At 42.8% G+C, this 27,500-nt stretch overlaps 2 protein-coding genes across 2 annotated transcripts in view; both read right to left on the bottom strand.

The window, feature by feature from the left end:
• Positions 1–2,163: 2,163 nt before the first annotated feature.
• On the bottom strand, positions 2,164–14,324 carry LOC110162083 (polyunsaturated fatty acid lipoxygenase ALOX15B-like). Its single transcript, XM_020926955.2, has 14 exons — positions 14,181–14,324; positions 12,198–12,402; positions 11,466–11,547; positions 10,847–10,969; positions 10,606–10,709; positions 9,128–9,294; positions 7,311–7,454; positions 6,361–6,564; positions 5,778–5,864; positions 4,883–5,052; positions 4,351–4,472; positions 3,932–4,032; positions 2,616–2,786; positions 2,164–2,450 (listed from the first exon to the last, which is right to left on the bottom strand). Exons 1-14 carry the CDS (start codon positions 14,322–14,324, stop codon positions 2,271–2,273), a joined length of 2,004 nt encoding a protein of 667 aa, XP_020782614.2. The 3' UTR covers positions 2,164–2,270.
• A 3,955-nt stretch (positions 14,325–18,279) lies between these two features.
• The window catches only part of LOC110162094 (E3 ubiquitin-protein ligase RNF183), a 10,417-nt gene continuing 1,196 nt past the window's right edge, over positions 18,280–27,500 (bottom strand). Inside the window, exons 2-3 of the mRNA XM_020926966.2 lie at positions 21,032–21,713; positions 18,280–20,318 (exon numbers count right to left, since the gene is read on the bottom strand). Coding sequence (XP_020782625.2) covers positions 20,084–20,318; positions 21,032–21,642 — 846 coding nt within the window. The 5' untranslated portion in view covers positions 21,643–21,713 and the 3' untranslated portion in view covers positions 18,280–20,083. The remainder of the gene's footprint in view (positions 20,319–21,031; positions 21,714–27,500) is intronic.

Below are 27,500 nucleotides of genomic sequence, written 5' to 3'. Positions count from 1 at the left end.
CACTTTTATTTCAAAATAAAAACACAAACAGAAATGAGCCATGTTAGACTTATTTTATTTATCATTTCAGATTTCAGATTCAGAGCAGTTATGTTTTTCTGTATTTTTAACACAACATATATTTATTTTTGCATAACTTTAATTATTCTGTAAACAAAAAAACAAAAACAATTAATTTCATTTCATATTTAACAGTGCCCAGACTCCAAAAGCTTTAAATGGCGGTACCTGATTTCCTCCCATGTATTTAAGCAAAAAATATTGTATAAGCAGCTCTTGAGGTCAACATAAGTCCTCTGTGGATTTGTTTGCATCTGATTATGATACATTTTGTGTCTGATAATCAAGAAGTGCGCAGTTAGCATGCTAGTTGTCCTTAACATAACAGCAAAACAGTGAATCATGAGGATGCTCTGAATGCAGAAGGTAAAGTCCACCACACACTACAGGATTTTTCGGTCTTTAAACTATTTTAAGACACGATGAGAATCTGAGGAGATTTTAGGTTACATACGGCCACTCCGACATTGACGTCTAATTGTCTGAATGCCCCTGCACTCCGACATTTTTCTTTTTCTTTGGTCGGAGTGGCGGCACTTTAGCTTTGTTTTTTCAACATTCCGCCATTCCGACACACAAGGGAATTATTAAGTTGCGGCGGGGCTCTTTTCGGGATAATATTTTCACGAACTGGCCGTGTAGGAGGAGGCAGTGTGCGCAGTGTATGGGAGGAAATGCAGTCTAAACAGCATGGTTTAGTCCTGGTTTAGTCCTGGTCTAGACCTGGGTTAGACCTGGTTTCAGTCTTGATTTTAGTTGTCGTTCAGACCTGGTTTAAACCTGGTTTTAGTCCTAATTTTAGTCCTGGTTTAAACCTGGCTTTAGTCCTGATTTTAGTCCTGGTTTAGACATGGTTTTAGTCCTGGTTTAGTCTGGGTTTTAGCGGCCCACGCGGCATACGTGAAAAGGCACGGCCCACACGGCGTACGGGAGGAGGAGACACAACCCACATGGCGTATGGGAGAAGACACGGCCCACGCGGCGTATGGGAGGAGGAGGCACGGCCCACGTGGCATACGGGAGGAGGAGGAATGGCCCACGAAGCGTACGGGAGGAGGAGGCACGGCCCACGCGGCGTATAGGAGAAGACACGGCCCACGCGGCGTATGGGAGGAGGAGGCACGGCCCACGTGGCGTACGGGAAGAGGAGGAATGGCCCACGCGGCATATAGGAGAAGACACGGCCCACGCGGCGTATGGGAAGAGGAGGAATGGTCCACGAAGCGTACGGGAGGAGGAGGCACGGCCCACGCGGCGTATAGGAGAAGCCATGACCCACGCGGCGTATGGGAGGAGGACGAATGGCCCACGCGGCGTATGGGAGGAGGACGAATGGCCCACGCGGCGTATAGGAGAAGCCATGGCCCACGCGGCGTATGGGAGGAGGACGAATGGCCCACGCGGCGTACGGGAAGAGGAGGCACGGCCCACGCAGCGTACAGGAAGAGGAGGCACAAAAAGGTGACACTCCAAACTATGAGTAGGTTATCAGAATGGCAACATAAAAGAAGTTGGAATAGCGGCATCATAAAGTGTCGGAATGATGGAATGTGGGGTTGGGGGTCAGAGTGGGGGTCTGTCGCAGTAAGGGTTGTACCCCAAGATAGATTTTAAATCTCTGATCACAAAGACTGCAGCGTGATATTTCTGTAGACCACAGAATATAAAGCTGTGAGCGTGAGTTACAATTGCTAAACAGACACACATGAGGAAATACTCTCAACTTTTTACTCAAACTGGATTAGTGCGTTTTTTTTTTTTTTTGAGTGGATTTCATTATTTGCAGAGGACAATTTCTCTGGATAATGTGGATGACATGCCGCAGTTTAAATTTACAACTTTATAAGAGATGAGTAATAAAGTCTTCTAATTTTTGCTATGTCCTGAGTTTGTATCTTGTGTCTCGGTGTCCGTCTCTCCACTGCCCCTGATGCTCTGTTTTATTTGCTGTTATTGTAGCGTTGCTGATGTTTGGCGGTTACGATCTGACAGAGCAGCTCAGAGTCACACTGACACGAGGAGCAGCAGCTTTAAAATTGCACATGATGACACAAAGTCGGGTCTTGAACTCAGAGAAAAGAAATCACAGCCAAAATCTGGCAAATTCCTGTAGTGTGTGGAAGAGTAACTTTGGACCACTGCAAACTGTTTCAAATGAACTAGTTGTGTTTTTGTCGTTTTAAACAGAGTGAAAAGTCGGCGCAGCTGCTTCAGATGGCCACGCTGTTCTCCATTTGCTTGGGCTGCATGTACGTGTAAGGTAAGGGCAGATCTTTGTTCCTGCGGTCGATGACGTAGTCCAGATCTCTCAGATTGTTCTGAAAATCCTTGATCAGTTCACGGCACTCGTCCTCCGTGAAAAGTTCCTGAGGGTAGTCGCCGATAGCAACCTGAGAAATCCAAATATACATTCAGAGTACAATTCATATATTACAGAAGTAGTGAAGTAATGAAATACATAAGAACTTCAGAGGCTCAGTGAGAAGAAACTACTCTAACACGGAGAAAACTCTGAATAGGTGTGAGTTCTGTTCTTCTTGAAGTGTTAAACTCACAAAGTCGGAGGACTGAGTGCTGAGGAGCCAGAGCACAGTCAGACCGTGCACTGTGGTGTTGACATCAGGAAGTGTCTGCAGCAGAGTCTGCTCGTCGGCTGTGCCCTTGGTGGAGGGAGGGGACAGTTTTAGGGTCGTCGGAAAGTTTGGCATCCACCCGCCGAGGTCCAACTGTAACACAGACAGAGAACTCATGAATAATGACAATGTGTCACTCAGTACTACTGTCCAAATGTTGTTTTTAAATTATATTTTGCAGTTACATCACATTGGGGGAGTTCTACATGGATGTGTGTGGTGGAATGTTCAGCAGTAACCATGGTGACACAATATGCACATTAGCATAGGCTGCCAAAAAAAAAGTTTTGAGATGTTCTGAAAACACATTTTCAGGAGCGTGTGATCAACAGCGTTTATGGTCCTGTTTAGTTTAGTCCAACGAGGTTCATTTGGTCCAATAATTTATGTTATTAGATTATTTTTTCGGGGTTAGCCCTATGTTCCCTTATTTCAAAGATCTTTTCTTATTTCTAAGATTTTTCCTAAAATTAAACTCTAAGTCAAGTCATTTTTATTTTTATACAGCATTTAAAGGGATGATTCAGAGTCATCTCAACCTCGGGTCCTTTGCTCCATGACCTCTACATTACACCTGTAGTCAACTGCTGCTGGATAAGAGGTTGAGTATAATATGAGGTGTAATATTTGCATATGATGCAAATTGATGATAAATGAAATATGGGAACCTAGGACCTAATTTTGGAAAGGCACTTAGGCACAGAGTTTTGTTTTCATCCCTGACAGTTTGGACTCCTCACTAGAGCGGTCACGTGGAGTTGCTGTGACGTGTCCAGTCATCTTATTTTTACATATACGTTTTGTCGCTGTCTTTCTACTGGTGTTTAGGAATTTGATTTCCAACAAAAAGATACGTGACCCACTGAAAAACTGTTGGCTGATGCTTCCCAGCCTCTGACTGTAATGTTATTTAAGAGGGACTTGTTTATTGACACAAATCAGCTCTTCTGTTGTAGTTCAGCTAAATCAGTTCTTTATGGTCAGGTCGTGTTAAAACAAAGCTCAAAATAAAGTCTAACTTGAGTAACAGAGCTTCAGATAGAGCAGTGCGTACAGGTAGCATCACACCCTCAGGGAATGTTGGCAACATGAGCTGCAAAGTTTCAGTAAAATGTGATTTAACTGTTGCCAGACTCGTGTTATGCAAAATGAACACAGTTGAAATCGTCGCTCTCATGGTGTAGCAGCTCTAGACGTAACAGTGCATAAAGCTGTAACAGCGCTCACATTGAACTGACCTGTCCAGTGTTGACCGCTGAGTGCTGAGCGGAGCACGTGAACATGACCATGGTCACAAACTCCACCACCTGCTCCACAGTACTGAAGCTGTTAGGTATGCCTGCAAGATGAGCCACAATGAGGAAATTACAGAGTTGCAACACAAAGTTCACAAACAGCAGGAGAATGAGAACAATAAAGATAAAGATAAATGATACAGATTTACAAAAGACAAAACCATAACTTTGTTCAGGTGTAAGGTCCAGGTGTAAGGAAACAAAAACTACAGTGTCTCTGGCTGAGGTGATGAACCAGAGACCAGAGTGACTTGTATCAAAAAGATTCACAAACCATCATCACTATGAATAAAGGTCAAATAAAAAAAAAAAATCTGAGACACTGTAGATCCCTGTGGTGTAGGTGTGTTCAAACATCTCACCGCTGTCTGGTTTGGACAGGAAGCCGTGTGTCCAGATGTCTCCGATGTAGTTCTGCAGCTCTTCGTCCTTACACACCTCAGAGTCGTTCTTGTAGTAGTACTTTATGATTCCACTCACAAACCTTTAAACAACCACACACCTGAGTTCACACCTCAACCTCTGCTTTTCCCATCAGGGACCTCAGAGTTTTAAATGCTCTAACCCTGCCCACCGCATCAGCACAGCCAGCAGCCTCCTCAGCTCAACATCTCCTCTTCACCATCACCCGTGACAAACTAAAGTTTACACTCACACACACTCTGGGCTCTAGGTTTATGTCATTTATATAACATCACATTTATGATCACTTAAGTCTCCCTCCTCTTCGTACTTGTCAAAGAAACTGTATTTCTGTATTCCAGAGGTATAATGCTCCCTACAACAGAAGCATAGTCAGACTGCGCTGCACTAGACTGGACAACACTACCACAGAGTCTGGAGAGTTCATGTCTCTGGGTCTCATACTGATGTAAAAAAAACTTCTTCTTGTACCTGTGGATGATGTTCCACATCAGCATCCCGTCGTCTCTGTAGTAATAGTTTGGCACTGCCTCCACCCCTCTGTCTTTGATGTCATTTGGGAGACACAGAGAGCTGTACGTCGTCAAAGACATCGCCCTCTGCAGGATGGTGGTCATACCAGGTCCCCCAGACGAGGTGTTCTGGAACAGAAACAGAGCATTTGTGCGTTTGTGTGTTTATGTGTTTGTGTGTTTATGTGTTTGTGTGTTTGTGCGTTTGTGTGTTTGTGTGTTTGTGTGTTTATGTGTTTGTGTGTTTGTGCGTTTGTGTGTTTGTGTGTTTTGTGTGTTTATGTGTTTGTGTGTTTATGTGTTTGTGTGTTTGTGTTTATGTGTTTGTGTGTTTGTGCGTTTGTGTGTTTGTGTGTTATGTGTTTGTGTGTTTGTGTGTTTGTGTGTTTATGTGTTTGTGTGTTTATGTGTTTGTGGTGTGTTTATGTGTTTGTGTGTGTTTGTGCGTTTATGTGTTTGTGTGTTTGTGCGTTTGTGTGTTTGTGTGTTTATGTGTTTGTGTGTTTGTGCGTTTATGTGTTTGTGTGTTTGTGCGTTTGTGTGTTTGTGTGTTTATGTGTTTGTGTGTTTATGTGTTTGTGTGTTTGTGCGTTTATGCGTTTGTGCGTTTATGCGTTTGTGTGTTTATGTGTTTGTGTGTTTGTGTGTTTATGTGTTTGTGCGTTTGTGCGTTTATGTGTTTGTGCGTTTGTGTGTTTTTGTGTGTTTATGTGTTTGTGTGTTTGTGTGTTTGTGTGTTTGTGTGTTTGTGTGTTTGTGTGTTTGTGTTTGTGCGTTTGTGTGTTTGTGTGTTTGTGCGTTAATGCTTTTGTGTGTTTCTATGGCGACAGCGGGAACATTGTGCAGGTGCTCACAAGCGTAAAAGCTCCTTCTTTAGAGATCAGGTTCTGTCGAGCCAGAGTGTTGATCTGGAGAGTGAAGCGCGTGTGAGGAACCAGCAGCTGTGAGGAGAAAACAGAAATAACACAGTGAGCTTCACAGGTTCCTCCTTGACTCTGGGAGGCGCTGTAGGACAGTTCAGTCTGATGTCACTTCTGGGTCCATCAGATGATTGAAAACAATTACATGTTTATAATTGCCTGATTTTTAGCAACAGCACATCTCACGTAAAAGAGCGATTCCAGTTGTTGAACACTGACACGGTCATGAGCACAGATCAGTGTTTATAACTCACAGAAAGTTTATTAGGGGGAAGTGAGAATATAAGATGGGCTAAGCTAGTATGAGAGATGACCAGTAATTAGTGAGAAACACACTGGTAATCTGTGTTATGATTGATTATTACTGCATTATTTACATATTTATACAGTTTGAAACTAAAATGTTTCTTGTTTGATGAATAAGGAACAAAAACAAAGTTCAGCTGTGAAGTTTCTGGTTGGACCTGGACATGACATCATCACTTAACAATCCCATAATGCACTGGGCACAGATGACCTTGTAGAGTGGGTGCACACGGGGAATGTTTCGCAGTAAAGCCACAGTGAAGACCTCTGCGAGCAGGTGCGTGCGCAGCAGGTGCACCACCAGCTGGTGGAAGTTAAACTCAGAGCTCCTCACGAAGATCTTGGCCAGTAACCAGTCGTACTTAGAGTCAGAGGGGAAGAAGATGGGGGTGTTCTCACCGGGGCTCTGAGAGAGCTGTGGAGCACAACTGTCACTGTCACAATGTTCCTGTTCATATTTCACAGATGATCAAAATTATCTGAGGGTGAGATGTTACCTGTGGGCTAACTGTCTGAGGCTTTATTAGACTTGAATCTGAGTTTTGTCTTAACACAATCTGACCACAAAGAACTGACCTAAGGCCTACTGATGAAGGAGTCCAGTCACTGCAGGGAGGTTTATAGCGAGAGTATTTCTTTTTATCCTCCAGTCTGATCACTCTTTTTTTTTTTGGCTTTTGCAAACTTGTCATGCAGATTATGCCAGACTTTTCTACAATGATTTTTGTCCAAGACTAAAATATTCGCGATCTCCCTTCATGAATTTCTTGCCATTTGGTGTCTTTATAGTCACTGAGCGTCGTGTCATACAGATGTTTGTATTTTCTCACAATTTTCGCCAGCTGTGACTCAAAACCATTTTTTTTTCTTGCTCTGCACCGGTGAGGAAGCAGATAAATAATCAAATAATCAGTCAGAGCAAAGATGTTGGACAACGAGCTGCCTAATAAAGTTCTGCTCAGTTGAGGTGTTAAGAACAAGCCACAAGAAATCCTAAACAAGACAACGCTCGTACTGATCAAAGAAAAAGTTGTAGTTCCAGCTAAGTCAGGTCAGATTGTATTAAAACAAAGATTAAGGCGACAAACAGAGCTTCAGACAGAGCAGTGCCTCCAGTTAGCTTCACACCCTGAGCTGCAGGATCTACACCAGGCTTCTCACCTGGATGGCCACAGGCTTCATCTCATCTGCAGGAGTTCTGTGGAGCAGGACCAGAGGAGCACAGAGGTACTGCACCACTCCATTGATATGACTGGTCAACACTGAATCCAGAATCTTATAGTCACACAGGAAGATGTTCCCGTTCTATAACAAAGACACAAGTACAGCGTTAAATGTCAAGATTAGCTGATGATCATGATTATTCAGGCCGCGAGATAACGGTAAGAGCTAAAAGATAATGCTGACAATCTATTCTGCAAAAAAGTTCTATTGCTGTAAATTACTTAGTCTGTTTACGTCAACGCAGCTTTATTTTACAGACACATGTTAGACACAGAAATAAAAGAGAAGGATTTCACTATTGTGTGGTTGTGTTGTCAATAATGTTGTTAATTAAATTGTGATGTGTTGTGGTACTTGTACATCTCAGTGGGACAGTCCAGGTTAAATAAAGGGAGGAGAAAAACATAACAAGGGCTCCAGAATGTCTAATTTCATAAATATAGAGCCCCATTCACACACGCAGCCTGACCTGGGAATTTACCTGCATTTTACCAAAACAGAGTCATGTGTGAACCCAGAAGAGACATCCTGCCTTTCTGATCTGGTAGTTTCCAAAGTAAATGACTGGGAATACACAGGGAAGGCTTATGTGTGAATAAAGTCAGAAAACTGTCAGCACTACCCTTGGTTACAAGCTTGATTTCCTTGGTTTATGAAGTTGATTTCCTTGGTTATGATCTTGATTTCCTTGGTTTATGAAGTTGATTTCCTTGGTTTATGCAGTTGATTTCCTTGGTTGATTTCCTCTTAATTTTGCAGCGCAGCAGCAGCTCGTCCCACAAACACCTATGGAGTGTCCCCTAAACCCCCTGCGCTTAGCTCCACAATCACAGCACAAAGACAAACTCCATGGGACACAGGGACATTTCCACATTATACCTGACACAAGGAATATGTGCACAGGAAGAGGTTTGACTGAGAACAAGAAGAGGTTTGATAAAGTTTTACTGTAAGAGGCAGAAGCCAGCGGAGTTTAGCATTGCATATTTGCATTGCATAATATTAATCGTATTTCTTTGTAAAAAGCAGCTGTTGTTGTTTTGACAAGCTGGTCAGAGTGGCAAGAATTTATGTTATGACTAAGCAATGAAAAAGTGGGGTTACTTTACAAAAAATGTCTTTGAAAAAAACACATCTAAAATAAAAACAATGCAGCTTTAGTCTATGCATGAGGTAAAAATACAAAATATGCTTATTCTGTAATTCCAAATTCGGTTTTGTTGGTCCAGAATGGACTCATTCAATCTTTATGAGCGAAAATAATAGTATAACCAAAAGTCCCAAACAAATTGATGATGACCTGTTCCCTGTTCTGTAAATAAACCTAAAACCATGTAGTCTGCTGCAAAATGTGGCAAACACTGTAGGCCTTCAGATTCATATTATATATATAAGTAGTTGTCTGCAAAACCCTGATTTACACATAATATATTTATTTATAAAAAGAATAATAATAAGCCCCCCTAGTGTTTACATCACCAGCCTCCACTGTCACTGAGACAAGGCCAAGGGTTTGTAGCTGTCGACCACGCAGAATGGTCAAATCAGATTTACATTAGAATCTGAAATATGAAACATATAATATTTTAGTTAATACTTTTTTCTTCACTACATAATTCCATATATCTTGCTTGCTATATATTAGGTGTCTTCTGTGCTTATATAAAATGTAGGAAGTAGAAAACATAAAGAAACACAAATGGCTGGTCGTGTATGTGTGAATGGACTCCTAAAGTGTAGACTGGGGCTCTCACCTTCATCTCCTCCGTCAAACTGGCCCCGCCCTCCAGAGTCACCATGTCGTCTTTGAGCGGGAGGTTCGAGGGCAGAGAGGAGCAGCGTTGGATCAGGCTGGGGTTGAGTCCGTTCAGATACTGGTATCCAAAGAAGGCGTCCTCCTGCCAGTGTTGCTCCACATAGTCTGAAGAACACAACAGGTCTCACTCTGAGCCTCTGGACCACAGACGGTATAAAGCTCCAGGATTAGCTGTGTTATTATTTATATAGACCGGGAAACAGCCACTATGTTTATTTATTAACAAACAAATCTAACCTCCAGCTCCAGTTTGTAAAGTTCACTGATGTCGGCAGGATTTGTGGCGCTTGATCAAATAAAACTCAAATTAAATTGTCAAACCACTGTGGCCACTATATCTTCAATTCACACATGTTTAACACACAAACCCTGCAGATTTAGGATAAGCTCTTCTTTCTACTACTTCATGACATCACAAGTTGGAACAGAGCATTTTGAGCTTTGGAGATGTAGACAGACTAATAATAAAGATTTACCAAAACATGTGAATGAAACAAAACAACTCCAGGTCTGTTTTTGAGGAGGAAACAACATTAGAACATGGCTAAAAGTTTGCAAGAATCCATTTTGTGTGAAAGGACCTTTGTCAAAGCCTGATTTCATTATGTCTCAGAAGCTCAGCAGGGCCGGGCCTGGAAAAATCTGGTGCCACAGGGGGGCGCCAGTGGCAAATAAAACTGTCATTGTGTCTTTAGGCAAGGCACTTCACCTACATTGTCTAGTATGAAAGTAGTGTGTGTGTGAACATTGATGCTGGTGGGAGGGGCATGGATCTATAATAAAAACTGGATAAGACATGCCCCCTCTGGCTCGAGACCGACTAGTGGCCACTACAGGTACTGCAGCTCCAGGAGCTTGGGCCCAGAAAGAATTCTCCCATAGAAGCACAATGTATTTTTGGGAATTCAAACTGCCTGTGTTCTGACATCCACAACTTTCACAAAGTTCGGATATTGTAGGATTATTTTCTATTTTCACAACATAAAATTTCCGCTCCAGCAGCTCTCACTCTGATTGGTCCAAATGCTCCACGTCGTGCACATCTAAGGGGAGGGTGCAGATTGGTAGCCTTGCTTCCTGTCAGTCTGCCCCAGGGCAGCTGTGGCTACAATACAGTGTGGAGTGAATGAATAAAGCGCTGTACAGTGCTTTGAGATCTATGTAAAACAGATCCATTAAATAATGTGCGTAAACAGTGCTACACATGGTGATGTTTTTACCGAGGCTCTGGTGTTACTCACACGTGGTCAAAAGAGATCTGCTTATTCATACTCTGCAATGTTTGGAGGTTAACGTTAACTCTCCCTTTCAAAAGCATTGGAGCTAACATGGAATGGTTTACAAACACTGGAAGGGTCCACAGAGTCTATGGGTAATAGGCTCCAGCAGGACTCCAGCTCAGGACCAGGGCCGCACCTGACACGTCGGTTTTGTGGAAGGAGAAGACTCTGTAAAGAGAGTCAAAGTCGGTCCACTGGTCTATGCAGTCACCCAGGTGAGTGAGCTTCATCTCCGCCAGCCTGGAACAACAGAGGTCACCAGAGGTCAGGAGACACGACTGTGGGACAACACACGAGACTGGAACCATGAGATATATGAAATTGTGCCACATCCCTGTTACCGATCATGTGTGACTCTAGAGTAGAACCGAGCTCACCCTTGGACTGCGGTCCATTTGAACTCTGAGTCTTTGGTGAAGGAGAACTGGACCTCAGGAGGCAGAGCTACGGGGTCAGTTCCTTTCATACAGTGAGGCAGTCCCTCTGCGTACACCTCCCAACTGCAACAAGAACAAAGTCAAAGCGGGACTACAGCTCCACCGACAACCACAGAGCAGGGGCGGGGTCTGGAGGACTAAAGGGGAGAGTGAGGGGGAAGAGGCGGGGTCTGGAGGACTAAAGGGGAGAGTGAGGGGGAAGAGGCGGGGTCTGGAGGACTAAAGGGGAGAGTGAGGGGGAAGAGGCGGGGTCTGGAGGACTAAGAGGGAGAGTGAGGGGGAAGGGGTGAGGTCTGGAGGACTAAAGGGGAGAGTGAGGGAGGAGGGGCGGGGTCTGGAGGAGTAAAAGGGAGAGTGAGGGAGGAGGGGTGAGGTCTGGAGGAGTAAAGGGGAGAGTGAGGGAGGAGGGACAGAGTCTGGAGGTATAAGGAACAGTGTGATTGGCCTAACAGGTATCAACACTTCATGCTCCGCCCCTGCAGTCAGGTGTTTGTATCATAAACGTCTGATATTTTATGTTAAGTGATATCACCTGTCTAAATCATGACATCAGTCTTACCAGTACTCTTTTTTCCTGTGTTTCAGCTCCAACTCTCTGGAGTATTTGGCAAAGAGGTGATCGTCCTGATGAACTTTCAAAGCTGTGAAATGAAAAACACAAATACTAAAACATGTCGACACATGATTGTTGTGGTGCTGTTACAATTTAAAAACAAGAATCAGGAACAACAGACTGCACTGCACAGTCAAAACCACAAACCACCACAAGAGGGCGCACAGAACCAACACCTCTGTTCCATGTTTACCAAATGCTTTCACCTTTAAAGGTGCACTGTGTAACTTTTCTGGTTCAGGGTGTGCCACCTGCTTGACTCCTACTGGTAAGCCGGCTCAGAGTAAATGACAATAAGAACACCTGTAATTGAATTTAATGTGAAATCAACACCGTCTCCGTGGAAATGAGCAGGTGGGGTACCCTTCACTAGAAAAGTTGCTTAGTGCAGCTTTAAAGTTAGAGCAGTGTGTAGTTTGTCAGTAGAGTGGTCACACTGCAGGTTTGAGCTGCTTTGGGTTCTCTTTGAGTTCAATACATGAGCTCATCAGTATATTTATACAAATATACAAAAAAAATCTCACTGCACTAGATTTAGCTCCTGCTCCTCTCTGTGCAGGTGAACACACGCTAAAAGTTAAAGAGTTTAAGATAATGTCATGAATTCACTTTGGTGGAGATTGTGTCTCATCACTGTTGTCCACCTGCGCCCCCTGCTGGTGAGAGAGACATACTGACCTTTGCCCTCCCTGAAAGTGTGCACCTCGTCGTCGTGGATCCAGTGGTACATGGGGAAGATGAAGGTCTGCCCCTCAGGAGACTTCACCTCCACTTTCTCCACAAACCAGGAGTCCTGAGGGAACAGAGGCAGCGGCTGTTTGTCCAACTGCACCAGGATCAGGTCCCCCAGAGACTCCGTGCAGGGCACTGTGAAGCTGGACACCTGAACGCACACACAGGTGAGGCACACACAGGTGAGACACACACAGGTGAGACACACAGATGAGACACACACAGGTGAGACACACAGGTGAAACACACAGGTGAGACACACAGGTGAGACACACACAGGTGAGACACACAGGTGAGACACACAGGTGAGACACACACACAGGTGAGACACACAGGTGAGACACACACAGGTGAGACACACACAAGTGAGACATACACACAGGTGAGACACACACACAGGTGAGACACACAGGTGAGACACACACAGGTGAGACACACAGGTGAGACACACACACAGGTGAGACACACAGGTGAGACACACATGTGAGACACACACAGGTGAGACACACAGGTGAGACACACACACAGGTGAAACACACAGGTGAGACACACAGGTGAGACACACAAAGGTGAAACACACAGGTGAGACACACAGGTGAGACACACACAGGTGAGACACACAGGTGAGACACGCCCACACACACACAGGTGAGACACACACACAAGTGAGACATACACACACAGGTGAGACACACACAGGTGAGACACACAGGTGAGACACACACACACACAGGTGAGACACACAGGTGAGACACACACACACAGGTGAGAACACACAGGTGAGACACACACACACACAGGTGAGACACACAGGTGAGACACACACACAGGTGAGACACACAGGTGAGACACACACACAGGTGAGACACACAGGTGAGACACACAGGTGAGACACACAGGTGAGACACACACAGGTGAGACACACACAAGTGAGACACACACAAGTGAGACATACACACAGGTGAGACACACACAAGTGAGACACACACAAGTGAGACATACACACAGGTGAGACACACACAAGTGAGACATTACACACAGGTGAGACACATACACAGGTGAGACACACACAGGTGAGACACACAGGTGAGACACACACACAGGTGAGACACACACAAGTGAGACACACAGGTGAGACACACACAGGTGAGACACACACAGGTGAGACACAGGTGAGACACACACAAGTGAGACACACACAAGTGAGACATACACACAGGTGAGACACACACAAGTGAGACACACACAAGTGAGACATACACACAGGTGAGACACACACAAGTGAGACACACACAAGTGAGACATACACACAGGTGAGACACACACAAGTGAGACACACACAAGTGAGACATACACACAGGTGAGACACACACAAGTGAGACACACACAAGTGAGACATTACACACAGGTGAGACACATACACAGGTGAGACACACACAGGTGAGACACACAGGTGAGACACACACACAGGTGAGACACACACAAGTGAGACACACAGGTGAGACACACACAGGTGAGACACACAGGTGAGACACACACACAGGTGAAACACACAGGTGAGACACACACACAGGTGAAACACACAGGTGAGACACACAGGTGAGACACACACAAATGAGACACACACAAGTGAGACACACACACAGGTGAAGAACACAGATGAGACACACACACACACAGATGAAACACACACAGGTGAGATGTAAAGCATTTGTCACTTTAGATTCACTCACAGTGGGAAGAGGAAGCACAACTTTTATTCAAGTAAGAATACCGTTACTTAAAAAAAAAAAAAAAAAAAAAACTCAAGTAGGAGTACAAGTATGCTGCTGAAAAGTAAATTTCTTTAAAAATTTACTCAAGTAAATGTAACTGAGTACTGCCCACCTCTGCATACATCACAATGGGGCCAATTAGACTCATACTCACAGCTCCACAGAAGAAGCAGCCTGCGCCCATGAGCCACGTGCGTTTGCTCTCCTTCTCTTTCCCCACCAGTTTGATGTAGATGTTGTTGAAAGTGTGGGCATACTTGAGCGTGCCCGTGAACACTTTGACCTCGTATGTTAGCATGTTTTTTCAGTGCAGTTGTGTTCTCTGGAGACGGGCACAGGGCACATCCCCGCTCCTCATCTGGGCTCTTTTATATGGACCTGCTGTGGGCTGGATCAGCTCAGGTAAGAGCTCCTCCAGGGCAAATTACCGGTTATCTACAACGGAATAAATACTTCTTTATTATACAAGTTACAGACTCTTCCTTCAGTGCTCTGAGCAGAGGGGTCATGTGTCAACACACAGATGTGCACAAACACAACATCAGATTTATCGTCTATAATTAAATCTGTTCAAGATGACCTTAAGGAACCTGGAAGCTTCAACACATGTTATAATGCAATTCCCTCCTCAAAAACAGACCTGGAGTTGTGTTTTGTTTCATTCACACATCTTTGAATAACCCTTTATTATTAGTCTGTCTACGTCTCCAATGCTCAAATACTCTGTTCTACCTTGTGATGTAATAAAGTGGCAGTTTTCCAGTTAACAGCTCCTTTTACCTTTAGTTTAGATCAGAAAGTGGTGTAATATGTGCCTTTAATAACAATAATAACAATAAATTATTAATAATTAATTTCACTCACTCCATACTAGATGGTGATGAGATTTGAGTGTTATAGTCACAGCTGCCCTGGGGCAATCTCACGGTGAGGCTGCCAATCTGCACCATAGGCCCCTCCCATCACCAGATTCACACCTGGCAATATGAAGGTTCTTGCCTAAGAACAGCAGTTTTTGTCATTGGTATTCCCAGTACCATCCAAGTCCTAACCCAACCCTGATAATAAAAGAGATCAGATGATATCAGACTTTGACCTGGAGGTTTGAACACCGTAGAAAGAGACTCTCATGTACTCCCCCAAACAAGAAGTGATATTTCTGCATTTTTGTGGATCATTTAATAGTTTAGACATGTACAGGCACATTCTGTACACTTCCAATGAACTGTTAAAAACATCCGAAAATTGTTCTGGAGATCAAAATACGTTTTCATTTCAGTCCATGGGTTGGGGCACTGGTTCCTCGTGGATCGTTGTGAGTGTTCTGAATCAGGGGAAAACAAGGATCATTTTCACATTTTCATTCATGTCTTTCCTCAGATTCACTGAACTTCTACTGCTGAGAAACCAAATATGACATGACCATCCAGGACACATCACCAACCCCACACAGAGCCCAGTGTTTTGATCAGTGACTCTGTGCTTCTCTGTTGTGAGAGTGTGGGAGCTACGGCTGGTGTAACTGTCACTACTTTGAACATGGCTCACAAACACGTTTAGACACGATTAAACCTTTGGGGCACAGAGGAGTCGAGGAAAGACAAACATGTGAAAATATCTGTAGTTTGGGCACAAAAAGAGTGTTTTCACTTAAAAATTTTGCATGCAGTGGTGTAGTCATGAATTAGATATTGTATATGCCTCTGAAAAATTGGTTGTGCCCAAAAAATGCAGTTGCAGGCAGCGAAGTCAAACTAATTTGAATATTGGCTACACAGCAGTTTAATACAAGCAGACGGTTTGTAAACAATGTGTTGCCAAAATCTGAAGCAGCACATGAAAGACACACAGTTTCTCTTTAATGCAGCATTGTGGTGCACTAACATGGGCACTTCAGCCTTTTCTGATCCAATGTCGACTCCACAGACCTGCTGTCATTTGTATGGATTAAGGTTAGATATGTCAGTGCTCACACAGCAGCTTCACTTTGTTGTGTTGCATAATTACAGAAAATTGTAAACACTGCCAGAACTTTGTATTTTGCTGATTCGGTGACAACAGACACAAACCGCATTTCCTTTTTAGAACAGCAAATGCAGCTCTATATAACCCTTAATCTGATAGCTTTGAAAGTTCACCTTTGAAGTTTGAGAATTTTTTTAACTTTATGTGAACTTTTTGTATTGATGTACTTTGTGTATTTATTTATTTAGGCTGATTATCATCTCAATTAAATATTGAGACAATAATTAAATTCAAATTATAATTAAATAATTCAACTCACATATTCACATGTTTCAATGCATGTGACACATAAAAACACCTCTGAACACTTTACATTTGTAGAAGCACTGGTGTTTATTAAAACTCCCTCTGGATCCTGTTCCAGGAGCTGTGAGCAGGACACCTGGCTCTGCTTCGGAGGAGGTGACTCTGAAGGAGTTTTACAAAATGGTCTTTGGAGGAAGGATCCTGGGAATTGAGAAACACACAAAGACTCACTATGCACCTTATTCCACCCCGCCCACTTTGGTCCCTAAATTAGGGTGTCCAGATTTTCAAAATTAAAAACTGGGCCACACCCGGGCTGAGATGGTTGGTATAAATACAATTGTGAAGAGAGTGCAGAACATTGTCCATTCTCGTCTCACTTGTGGGTCAGTATAGACTTTTGTTGGTGCATTTTTCATCTTATACTCATTTCCAAGCACAATTTTCTGTACTTTAGCTAAACAAATGACAATATATTCCCGTCACTACTATTGGTGGGTGTAATAGCCTGGATAGCAACCTTAGTGGTAGATTTGTAGTGCAGATCCCAAGTGCATTTATTCCAGAACCCAAACAAAAAAAAAAGAAAAATATTTGCAAAAGCATCAGGTTAAAAACAGGCATGGCAGTAACCTGCGCTCACACACAGCACCTTCTCTGACAAAGGTGAGGCTGGCTCCTTTTACAGGCCTCCTCCTCTAATTGGGTGAGCTCAGCCTAACATGCAGGTAAGTTCCACTCATTTTACATTCAATATTTAAAAGTTAGGTATAAAAAAAACAAACAAACAGTTCAACAAATATTCAATTAAATCTAAATACAAAAATAGATTATGAATTTAAAATATTAAGCAGAAAAGTTAAAAATCTCTGTGCTCCCCTCCTCCCAACAAAATGGTTGCCTGCCCCAAAACCTTAAGATGCTCCAGCTGCCTGGTGACTCTTTTGGCCCGAACACCACACAAGAGGGCAAGTCCTGGATCTGTTAAAATAAGTACATTCATTTTATCCCCAGTCACTTTAATTAAATGCACTTATTTCTTTTACTTATTTCCTTGTCTTTTACAGGTCACTCCACAACAATCTGCACAACAACAAATTATTCAATAAACATATTTAAACTTTGTTCCTGTTTCTTATTATCTCACCTGTTAACTAGCACTAGGCCCATCTAATGGACTAGTTACATTTGGTCTAAAACAGGGACAACCTGGGACATTTCTTGTATAAAACTGGGACAAATCACTGGTTTTGTATAAATCTGCTGGGACAGGGGACACAGGGCTCAAAACTGGGACTGTCCCAGGTAAACAGGGGACATCTGGTCACTCTGCTCTAAATTGCGCTTTTTTTGTGGTGGCACTTGTAACTTATCCGATCTGCAGCCCCAAACAAAATAATACAACCCGAATAATGATGGTGGTGCACACAGCAACGTCCAGAATAAAGTGAATAGTTATTTTAATAGACCCATGGATTAGCCCCTCCTCTCATTACTAGTACTTCCAGTGGTAGAATAACTTTTCAAGAAACACCTGTAGACTCAGTGCTCCCTCTGGTGGACACAGAGCGGAATGCATCAGTTTAGAGCGATGTGAAAATAAAATATGACAGAAAATATGCCATGAAACCTGGAATAATGAGTTGTTGTTTTACCTGGTTCAAATCTAATTACTGATCCTATTCACATGAAACAAAAACTGGCACAAAATTCAGAATTAATAAAGTAAAGTGGAATATTTTTTTTTTACAAGAGCTTCCAAAAGTCCACCTTAAATGGATCAATGTGTAACTTTTCTGGGTTAGGGTCCACCACCTGCTCGTCTCCATGTTACAAAGTTACAGGTAAGATCTTGGAGAAGTGAGCCTGTACAAAATTACAAAAAAAGACAGAGCAAAAAAATAACTAATAACAAATACCTAAATTTTCCTTAAAGGCCTAGACTCAAAATACCCAAGTACACAAATCAAATATTACAAGGATCATTCAAAAACAGCATTTATTTATTCACAATTTTCCTAAAACAGTTTAATTAAATACATAAAAGTTATATTTTACGTCAGAGTATAAACAAAAACGATTCAATCTAAAACGGTTTAAAAAAAAGTGCCTTCAGTGACAAAATAAAAGACAGTGAAACATTTAAAACAGACGGGGCTGAGGTGGTGGTGTCCGGGGCAAAAATAACCGACTCATTTGCATCGTCCTCCGCGTTTGTGGAACATGGAAATATGGAAAAGTAACTGCTTCCGACTTTGCATCTGATTTGAATGAGGCGCCTCAACAAAAGGACCACAGTCGAGTTTGTAAAAGAGGCTCCCCCCGTGCGCCATCTTTGTTACAGGAAGTGGCAGTGACGATGACGCAGATCTGGTGGAGCAAAAAGTACTGTGATCGCAGATAAGATTTGACATTCAAGGTTCAAATTTAGAAGTGTGTATCGGTTACGGGGTGTCAAAAATCAAGTGCGACTACCGGATCTGCGTCATATGATCGAGCAAATTTGAATGAATAATATCGAATGTTTGACACGATCCAATACAGTTGACTTGTCTTTTAGGTCCTATATTACACAAAATGGATTCTTGTGAGATTTAAATGAGACGTTAGAATGTTGTTGCATCTTCAAAAACCTACTGTTTTGTTTCATTGTTTTCATTTATACATGTTCGACCTTTATTATTAGTCGGTTTACGTCTTAAAGCTCCAAATGCTCAGTTTCACCTCGTCATGTCAAGTTAACAGCTATCCTTTTTGATTTTGTTGAGTAGAGATTAAGTGTCGTGATGTTGGTTTAACGTCACTTCTGGTTTATGGTTTTCTGTGGCAAAATATCTGGAAATGTCTGGCGTATTTCCCACCAGCTTCATAAATCTGCAACCAACAAGGTCGACAAAAGATAAACGTTTTGTCCATGAAGAATTTATCCACAACTATCAATGTAAGAAAGACGAAAACGTAAAGGCGAACAATGACGAGCATCAGTGAGCTGAGCAAAAACGTTATGGTCACGAATCAAACAGAAGTAATAAGTAATTCATTAATAAGTAACTTGTGAACTCAAACTGATTGTAGAATTAAAATAAAATGGATTTCATGATGTAGATCAGCATAGACAGACACAATCTCTCCATGTAGGTCGTAAGTTCCTTGTTTTATTCATGACCATAACGTTAATTTTGCTCAGTGTGTCACTAATGAGTTGTCGTTGTTTGCCTTTAAGTTTTCGTCTTTCTTACCTTGACAATCGTGGATAAATTATTCTTGGAAGAATGTTTATCCTTTGTGGACCTTGTTGGTTGAAGATTTGGTGATGGGGCAGATTTATGAAGCTGCTGGAGAAAACGACACACATTCAGACAGACAACCATTAACAGGAAGTGACGTTTACCCTACATCGCAGCAATTCCGGACGTTGTGAAAAAGGTCAATTCCAGAACTGAAATCATCTAAATGATTCTAGTGAAGACGCATGGAGTTTAAAAATACAGCAGAACAGAAGCCTAAATCTGCAGTGTGAATGAAACAAAACAACTCCAGGTCTGTTTGTGATGAGAAAACAACCAAATCAGAGAAGAGTGTAATGCAGAACCTTTAAAATAAAAACATCCTGACCTGACAATAAATCCAAAGACAAATTATTTCATACTTTTCTTATTTTGTCCTTTATTATCCTCACGTCATCTCAGTCTTCTGCAGAGGGGACGTGCTGGTCCATGTCTCTTTTCCAAATGTTCCTGCTGCATTCCGGGTGTTTTTGCGTTTCGGGCAGGACAGGGAGAGACGTCACGGCGTTTGGGTTTTGAAGTAGGTGAGCAGGTAGACGATGATGGCGGTGAGGAGGACGATCATGGAGATGACGGCCGTGAGGAGGAAGGCCCGACAGGCTGGACGACCTGTCAGTCTGAACAGAGCTCCACCCATGCCGCCTCTGGTCCCGCGCACCGAGTCCCTGGGCACCGGACTGGGCAGGCCCACGTCCACAGAGCGCCGCATGCTTTGGGTCAGTATGCCGTCGGGCCTGAGAGAAAGAGGGAGGGCATCAGGATTAATGTGGACAAGGGCTGCAAGATTAACTGCAAACTAAACCAGGAACTAACGTGGGCTCTGAACCTGGGCTCAGTCCCGGTTGAGAGCCCAGGTTGAGTAAAACTAAACTAAACCAAAAAGTAACCCAAGGACTAATCCAAGACTATCACAGATCTGAACCAAGGACTCATAACCAAGACTGAACCCATGACTGAACCAGTCTATCCAACAACTCAAAACCAGGTCTAACCCCAGGATTAACCAAAACTGAACCAAGAAGTAAGCCAAGGACTAACCCAAGACTATCACAAGTCTGAATCAGGGACTCAAAAACCAGGAACTCAAAAACCAGGACCAACCCAAGAACTCAAAAACCAGGACCAACCCAAGAACTCAAAACCCAGGACCAACCCAAGAACTCAAAACCCAGGACCAACCCAAGAACTCAAAACCCAGGACCAACCCAAGAACTCAAAACCCAGGACTTAAACCCAGGACTGACCAAAACTAAACTAAACCAAGAAGTAAGCCAAGGACTAACCCTGAACTACCAGGGACTCGAAAACAAGACCAGCCCCAGGACTTAAACCCAGGCTAAAACAGATCCAAAACCAGGGCCTCGCTCGAAACCCATGGACTGAAGCAGGACTAAATCAGGACCAACTCAGGTCTGAACCAGGTTTAACCCAGGACTACCCCACTGACCTCTTGAGCTGGAGCCGGCCCTTGTTCCTCACGAAGCGCACGCTGTAGACTCTGTGCATGGAGCTGGGCAGGCAGGAGAGCACGCTGGCGTCGGTGTTGAGTTTGGGCAGTCCTAGGGCGGGCAGCGGCGTGGAGGCGCGGCACAGCGGGCACAGCAGCGCGCTCGGCTCCGGGGATTTCACGTTCATCCGCGCCAAACACTCCAGGCAGAACGTGTGACCACAGTGGAGCATCTTGGGGCAGCGGAAGGCGTTGTTGAACTGACTGAAGCAGATGGAGCATTCCAGATCTGGGCTCAGTGACGACACGATGGACAGGCGGGGAGGGCTCGAGCCGGTTTCCGGAACGCTCAAACTCTCTGACTGGACGAGCGCGGGGTGGGCGGGTTGACCAACGACGGTCGCAGGTGACGTGGGGTCGGTGTAAGGATTGAAAAGTTCCGTTTGGTTCGTTTGTAGGAGGTGGCTGTGGGGAAGCTCCTCTGGTTTGTCGGTCGGGGGAGGGTCAGGGTGAAGGGGAGGAGCGGAGGCAGACAGAGGGGAAGTGACATCATTGGCAGAGGAGGAAGTAGGGTCGTAGTGAGTGAACGCGACGTCGCTGGGGAGGTTCATGGTGACGCATCCAGAGGACAGATCAGGACGTAACCGCGGTGTCGAGTCTAAGGATGGAACCAGAGCGAGACCTAAAGAAGAGAAACATGTAACTGTTAGGGGTGTAACGATATCCAAGTGTCATGATATGATATCATCATATCATCACGGTATGAACCTCATGGTACGATATTTATTGCAATATCATAGAAATGCTCACGATATGGTTGGGAGGCTCATGAGGCTCTGTGTTGTTTGGTCGGTCTGTGTTTGTCTGTGTCTATAACTAAATAAACACTAAAATGCACAAGTAGCCAAAATAAAAGCCTAGGCGCTCTCCTGGACCAGATGTTTTTGCACACGGTGAGATGTCTTAGATGTTTTTTTTTTAAGCTGTATTGATTTAGCTCAAATCATGGTGAGGTGTTTCTTCAGATTAAGTTTCACAAGCTGTCTGATGGATTGTTTGCAGTTTGTGCACATGTTGGTGTAGTGCTGAAGTACAGCCATGCATGTTAGGCGGTTTAACAAACAAATCACAAACTTATGGGAGCACGATCATCAGAAATGAGTTTTATTTATGATTAAATATGACGTATTTGAGACCCCGACCCCCATATAATAAATTTTGTCGCTTTCATGGGAGCCATCGCTCACGCTACGCACGCAATTCTAACACTGCCCAGTTTTATACAAGAAATATCACAGGTGTCCCCATTTTTGACCAGTGTGATCCCCGTCAACAGTAAAGAGAGACATACATTGTCATTTGCTTAGATAAAACACAGAAAAGCTGCTTAAAAAGGACCAAAACACATAGAAAATGTAACTATACTGACTCATGTTCGTCATGAATGGACTGAGTGCAGAACAATTTTCCTTAATTACACACTCGTTTCACAATTTTACTATTACCAACAGCCAATCCCAGTTTTTGATTTTGAAAATATGGTCACCCTATTGAGAAATCAATCCATTATGTCTTTATCTCAAAAACACAAAATGCTCTGTTCCACCTTGTGATGTCCAGTGGCGGAGTTTTTTTTAATATATTTTTTTATTGTCCGTTTCCCCTCATTGTTCTTGAGACATGCACATCTCTATTTGAATTATGGTAAATTGGAAACTTGTCTTATTAGTGAGTTTGCCTACTAGATAACCAGAGCTGCAAGTGGTTTTATTTTTGTTAGTACAGTGACATTTTTGTTTACATCCATGATGTAATGATGTTATGATTATTACTTGGTCCCTGAAGGGTTGACCAGGTTTTGTATTCACCCTGTGTGTCTGTCCACCTGCAATAATTCCACCATTTATCACCAAATTTGGTAGGTGGGTCAAGCCCCTGTGCCTGATGCTACAAAAAAAGTTTGGTGACGATCCGAGGTCATTTGAGGTCACACGGGTCAATGGAAATGTCACGCCATTATAAAGGATCGCCAATTTCTGAACCATCTGTGGGCTAAAATATTCACCCAATCACACATAACCGGGGTATGGGCTGGGCTCCTCATAAGCTGCTTCTTTGGTGATGAACTGCCCCCACCGATGCCTCATGTGGGACCAGGTTGCTCTCTGATTGCGCTGTTTTTTCTCATGATTATTGTTTAAACTACCCTCATTTTATGTCATACTGAGAGAAAATCAAATCGCTCTGAGGCCTCGGCCATGAGAGGCACTCATGGCAATCGTTTGGGGGCCCTCCAGGTTCGGGGGCCCTCGGCAGCTGCCTACATTTGCCTAATGGTAGCACTGCCTCTGGTGATGCCATGAAGCAGTAGTTTTCAAATTAACAGCTAGCATTGCTAGACAAGATTGACAATTCAAAGGCTGAATTCATCCAAACGATTTTAGTGAAGGTGAATGGAATTTAAAAACACAGTGGAGCACTTTCTGTATTACCACATGACATCACAAGGTGGAGCGGTGTGTTTTCCATTCGAGAGAAGAACTCAGCCTAAATGTACAGGGTTTGTGTGTTAAAAATGTGTGAATGAAACAAAACTCCTCCAGGTTTATGATGAGGAAACAATATTATAACCAAGCAGAAAGAAATGAGTCTCATATGGACACATTTGGTTCTTTGATACTTTGCAGCTGATGTCATCAACATTCCCTGGAGGTTTAGCTCTAACTAGAGGCACTACTCGATCTGAAGCTCTGTTAACAATCTGACCATAAAGAACTGACGGTTACCCCCTTATCATCAGAAGGCCCTGTAGTCAGAAGGCCCACTAGCCAGAAAATCATTACCTCTTCTATTGGTTTGTCAGCAACATTTCTCTTGAACAATTGAATGTATATTTGATGAAAGCAACAGGGAATAATCCCTGGATATCAGGGAATTAGTAAACTTTTGGATGTTTACCAATTAAAAATGGCTGCAACATCAACATTTTTAGAGATATTGACAGGAAAACACATAATCATGCATAACAGCATTAGCTAAGGCCAACATTACTTAATTTGTTGGTTTACAAACCCACTAATGCTATATTAAATGAAAAAGATTTAAAATAAAATTTAAATGAAGGTTGTAGAGCTTGAATTACTGAACATTTTGCAAGTTGTTGCCTGAAAATCAGACAATTATTAACCCTGTTACACTTAAGACAGACAATTCCGCCCAAATCATTATTTCCTCAAACATTTTTGTTGTATTTTAAGGGTTTAATACATTTATTACTTTTAATATTTACTTCTTAAAATACAATTTAATTTGTAACAATTTGTAACACTACCTGAACATGGATTTTCTGACTAGAGGCTCTTCTGATAAGGCTGAGCCCGAACTGACTCGGCAGCACAGGAGATTTGTGCTGTTAAACAAGTCTCTTTCACATAAAATTACAGTCAAAAACTAGGTAGCATTTGCCCAAAGTTTTTCAGTAAGTCACTCACCTTTCTGTTGGAAATCAAACTCCTAAATAGAACCACGGACACTCGGATTGATCACAAACTCCTGAAAATGTGCATCTTAAATCCACTGTTTTCTTAAGCAAGCATTTTTAGATTATCTTTATCTGAAAACTTGTGTGCACTGTGTCACTACGATAACTTGCTGAAAATTCCTCGAAGAACATGTATGCAGTCAACCCTTCCGAAGAACATTTATTTAAAGTGGCATTATTTAAATTCAATGACAAACGAATGGAACCACATCTGCACCCGGGAAACAAACTCATAAGCAAAGAAACCAGGTGGTGGCAATATTCACACCCTACAAACTCGGCATTTTCCCGATAATTTATCCAGGAAATTGCCGGATTAAAATGCAGTAAATCCATTCAGACTTTCATCAAACATTAACCTGCTCTGACAACAACACGTGAGAGTTTGTCCAATAGAAAACCCGGATCCAGGCCTATTGTTGAAAGGCAGAACGTTTTCAGGGAATTACAAATGAATAAACAAAGAGTCATGCAAATACAACACTTCCTCCTGAGCCGCCACTCCGCTTTGTGTCCGACAGTCCTGGTTTAGTCCCAGGTTTAGTCCCAGGTTTAGTCCCAGGTTTAGTCCCAGGTTTAGTCCCAGGTTTAGTCCAAGGTTTAGTCCAAGGTTTTTTAGTCCCAGGTTTTAGCCAGGTTTAGTCCAGGTTTTAGTCCCAGGTTTTAGTCCCAGGTTTTAGTCCCAGGTTTAGTCCAGGTTTAGTCCAGGTTTAGTCCCAGGTTTGTCCAGGTTTAGTCCAGGTTTTAGTCCAGGTTTTAGTCCCAGGTTTTAGTCCAAGGTTTTAGTCCAAGGTTAGTCCAAGGTTAGTCCAAGGTTTAGTCCAAGGTTTTAGTCCAAGGTTTTAGTCCAAGGTTTTAGTCCAAGGTTTAGTCTTTGGTACAGTCCCAGGTTTTAGTCCCAGGTTTTAGTCCCAGGTTTTAGTCCCAGGTTTTAGTCCAGGTTTTAGTCCAAGGTTTTAGTCCAAGGTTTTAGTCCCAGGTTTTAGTCCAAGGTTTTAGTCCAAGGTTTTAGTCCAAGGTTTTAGTCTAATGCATGATCACGGCCTGAATATAATACAATATAAAACATATGAAAAGTCAACTCTATAGCGCCCCCTACCATAGACATGAAACGTAAACATTATCGGATTAGCACCAAATTTGGAAATACAATTCTACACATGAATACAAGCAAAAAAGTCCATTATGGATATGATGCATTTTCCACCATTGGCCAGCAGGGGCGCAAAGACTCCCCCAAGAAATAGTTAAAAAATTGTTATATGCCCATGTTTAATCGGATCGTGCTGAAATTTGAATCAATAATGCGTGATCTGAGCCTGAATATAATACACTATAAAACATATGACAAGTGAACTCCATAGCGCCCCCTACCATAGACATAACATGTCAACATTATTGGATTTGTACCAAATTCAGGGAATAAGTTCTATGCATGATTATGAGCAAAAAAAACAAAAAAAAACGGACATGGTGCATTTTCCGCTGTTGGCCAGCAGGGGCGCAATGACTCCTAAAAATATTTAAAGGTGCATTATGGAATGTGTCTAATCGACGAGCTGTCGGCGTGGGCGGATGTCGGGAAGAGAGGGTGGCGTGCCGGGACGGTCGCGAGTCCCCGGAGGTCGCATGGGGGGGCGGTGCGCGCCCGGGGCGAGGGCCACCATCGCCGCGCGCGGCTTTAATTTATTACTTATTTTTCTATTTTATTTTGACTTGTACATTTACATTTATATATTTGTCTTTTTTGTTACTTATTTAGAATTTATTATTAACATTTATATATTTTTTCTCTTTGTTATTATTTTATATTGTGATGTGACCTACTGTGTCCAAATAATTTCCCTTGTGTCCCACGCTTAGTCCAAGTCTTAGTACAAGCCTTAGTCCCAAGTTTAGTCCCAAATTTAGTCCCAAATTTAGTCCCAAGTTTAGTCCCAAGTTTAGTCCCAAGTTTAGTCCCAAGTTTAGTCCCAAGTTTAGTCCCAGGTTTCCTCCTCAGTTTAGTCCCCGGTTTCCTCCTCAGTTCAGTCCCAGGTTTTAGTCCCAGGTTTCCTCCTCGGTCTAGCGCTCCGGTCTAGTCCCCTTTGAGTCCTGTAGCTTTAGAAGACCTTGAAGTTTGAGTCATACTTATGATTGAGTTTTTAACATTGTCAAAGTTACGGTTCGTCTCTCGTTTACAAATCGCCATAAAAGGCAAAAATTATTTGGGTCAGATTTTCACACAATAAACCGAGAAAAATTAACAAAAGTCTAATCACATTTCAAGTGGAGGGTCCACCACCTGCTTGTCACCATGGAAATGTTATTGAATGTTCCACGGTATAAATAAATTAAAACTATACCAGCATTACGCTACGTTACAGTTCAGATCTGTGGAGAGTCGCCCCTATTCACAGAAGGAATCATTGTATTTTTGAGATAGAAACAAATGAATAAACACAAGACGGATATGTTTCTTGTCGTACTTTACAACATTCCTGGCAGACGAGCAGGTGCGAGACCCTCCACCGGAAATGTTACGCACTGCACCTTTAAAATCGATTAGCCTATTTCTCATTTTTCTCGTTTTATTGTGTGAAAATCTAACCCAGAAGTTGCACATCGGTTCATATGGATGTAACGTAAACCCAAAGCTCTACAGAATATTTTTTTTTACATTTATCTCGGAGGACTGTGACCACAGAAGACAATATTTTTTTCCGAACCGTCTTCTCAAGGACGACATTAAAACAGAAATGCGTCTCGGTGTACGACGTCAAGAAACGGAACTTGTTAAATCATGATTTTAAAAGTTGCACGAGTGTTTCTAAATTCAAGAAAATGTACAAGAATAAAATAATGATGGACGACGTGACTAAGGAAAATGTTTAAAGTTAATGAAAGCACAAGAGAGTTTGTAACACGCTTATGGATTACTGATTGGTG

The sequence above is a fragment of the Boleophthalmus pectinirostris genome, unplaced genomic scaffold, assembly GCF_026225935.1.
Source record: "Boleophthalmus pectinirostris isolate CB_2022bp ecotype Guang Dong unplaced genomic scaffold, ASM2622593v1 HiC_scaffold_4, whole genome shotgun sequence".
Taxonomy (NCBI): domain Eukaryota; kingdom Metazoa; phylum Chordata; class Actinopteri; order Gobiiformes; family Gobiidae; genus Boleophthalmus; species Boleophthalmus pectinirostris.
This window is presented reverse-complemented; position numbering and strand designations above follow the sequence as displayed.

What these genes read in the sequence shown, in the direction of transcription:
- LOC110162083 (XM_020926955.2), bottom strand. Translation starts at nt 14,324, where the DNA reads ATGCTAACATACGAGGTCAAAGTGTTCACGGGCACGCTCAAGTATGCC. An exon ending in GCTGCTTCTTCTGTGGAGCT is followed by an intron (nt 12,403 to 14,180) that starts GTGAGTATGAGT and finishes GTGTGCGTTCAG; the next exon opens with GTGTCCAGCTTCACAGTGCC. An exon ending in CACTTTCAGGGAGGGCAAAG is followed by an intron (nt 11,548 to 12,197) that starts GTCAGTATGTCT and finishes TTCATTTCACAG; the next exon opens with CTTTGAAAGTTCATCAGGAC.